The sequence below is a fragment of the Priapulus caudatus genome, unplaced genomic scaffold, assembly GCF_000485595.1.
Source record: "Priapulus caudatus unplaced genomic scaffold, Priapulus_caudatus-5.0.1 Scaffold2270, whole genome shotgun sequence".
Taxonomy (NCBI): Eukaryota; Metazoa; Priapulida; class Priapulimorpha; order Priapulimorphida; family Priapulidae; genus Priapulus; species Priapulus caudatus.
Window position 1 is genome coordinate 4538 of NW_014579331.1, and position 1662 is coordinate 6199.

The 1662-nt window shown below is 37.8% G+C and overlaps 1 protein-coding gene across 1 annotated transcript in view; it reads left to right on the plus strand.

Moving 5' to 3' along the window:
• The first annotated feature begins 266 nt into the window (after positions 1-266).
• Positions 267-1662, plus strand: part of LOC106818473 (nucleosome-remodeling factor subunit NURF301-like) — a 2874-nt gene continuing 1478 nt past the window's right edge. Inside the window, exon 1 of the mRNA XM_014823176.1 lies at positions 267-273. Coding sequence (XP_014678662.1) covers positions 267-273 — 7 coding nt within the window. The remainder of the gene's footprint in view (positions 274-1662) is intronic.

The following is a 1662-nucleotide window of genomic DNA, read 5'->3' on the forward strand; positions in this document are numbered from 1 at the left end:
TTAGGATTATGGTTAGGGTTAGGGTTAGTGTTAGGGTTAGGGTACACTTCTGTAGTACAAGTCTGGTACAATTTGTGTATTCATATATGTACCTCGGGTATATATCTGAAGTACCTGATACGACAACGACCCCTTAAGCTATACTCACCCACAACAAGCACATACTAACACCCCTGCCTGTACACTAGCAAAGTCTATACTAGCCAAAAATGTCTATATCTAGTGTCATTATTTATTCTTCATGTCATTAAAGTGGTTACGTCACCATGAATGGTAAAAGTAAAAAAATTATTTCCACTTTTGTAAGACCATTATTTCCACAAAATGTAAGTGATTCTGTTCACTTTTTATGGTTAAATTGCTGCATTACACTTCCTATTACTTGCTATTCTGTTCGATGTGAACCGGCACAGGGTACTACTACTACACCCCCACATTTAATTAAATTTAAACAAATTTCACAATTTTGTAGTGAACAAACATCGAATAATGAATTATAACTTGTTCTGTCATAGAAAAGAACTGTTAATGAAAACTGCGATCTCTCGGCTATGTCCCGGACGTGTAAACTCTGTGTAAACATTAAAAGTACTAGTTTTGTAAGACTGTTTAGGTTTGCTGAAGAAATGTTATGAAAGTAGCAATACAAATGAGTTCTAGTGAATTTTTGCAACATAGACGAGCTCACAGTGTAGATATATATATATCAGAAGTAGATAATAGGGAAGGAGTGTGACTTCAATAAACAAGGGAAATTCGTCATTTACTAGCCTTAGAATACCTACGATTTACTACGCGTAAACTCGAGCTCAAATCGTACACAGTACATTCGCCTAGCATTGTGCGAAATCGTTTCCTCGTATACACCCGCAATCCGGAGATACAGACTAAAACGTACGACACGATTATCCATACTGTTGCCAGCAAACCGAATGTATAAACCGCCTAACTTGAAACAAAAGGCAGCTACTAACGACTCTTGCGCACTCTTGCTCCCTCGGTGATGCGGTGTGGTTCGCTAGTAGCTGCCTTTTGTTTCAAGTTAGGCGGTTTATACATTCGGTTTGCTGGCAACAGAATGGATAATCGTGCCGTACGTTTTAGTCTGTATCTCCGGATTGCGTGTATACGAGGAAACGATTTAGCACGATGCTGGGGCGAATGTACTGTGTACGATTTCAGCTCAAGTTGATTGAGTTACGCGTAGTAAATCGTAGGTATTCTAAGGCTAGCAAATGACGAATTTCGCTTGTTTATTGAAGTCACACTCCTTCTCTATTATCTACTTCTGATATATATGCATTTTGCTGCGAGAACATGTACATGCCATTTTAAATCATCCAGTGTGCTTGCAACCCCTGCATTCATTTGTTACTCATTTATCACATTAAGTTAAAAGCTTGGCCTATAAATCAGATTGGAAAGTCCAGCTGTGCAATAGAGCTCCGAAGTGATGACGTCACGGTGGCATGACAACGAGCCCACTGGTTCTACACAATCATATGCTCTGGTAACATTAACTGCGTGTCGTGTTTTGTACCCGATTGTAACCATCATTCTGAGAGTCATTATTGCAGTTTTTATAGATTTCCAAAGGATGGAAGTGAAAAGCAATAAAAAAAAATAAAAAAATAATAATAATTGAAAAAATAAATTAATTAA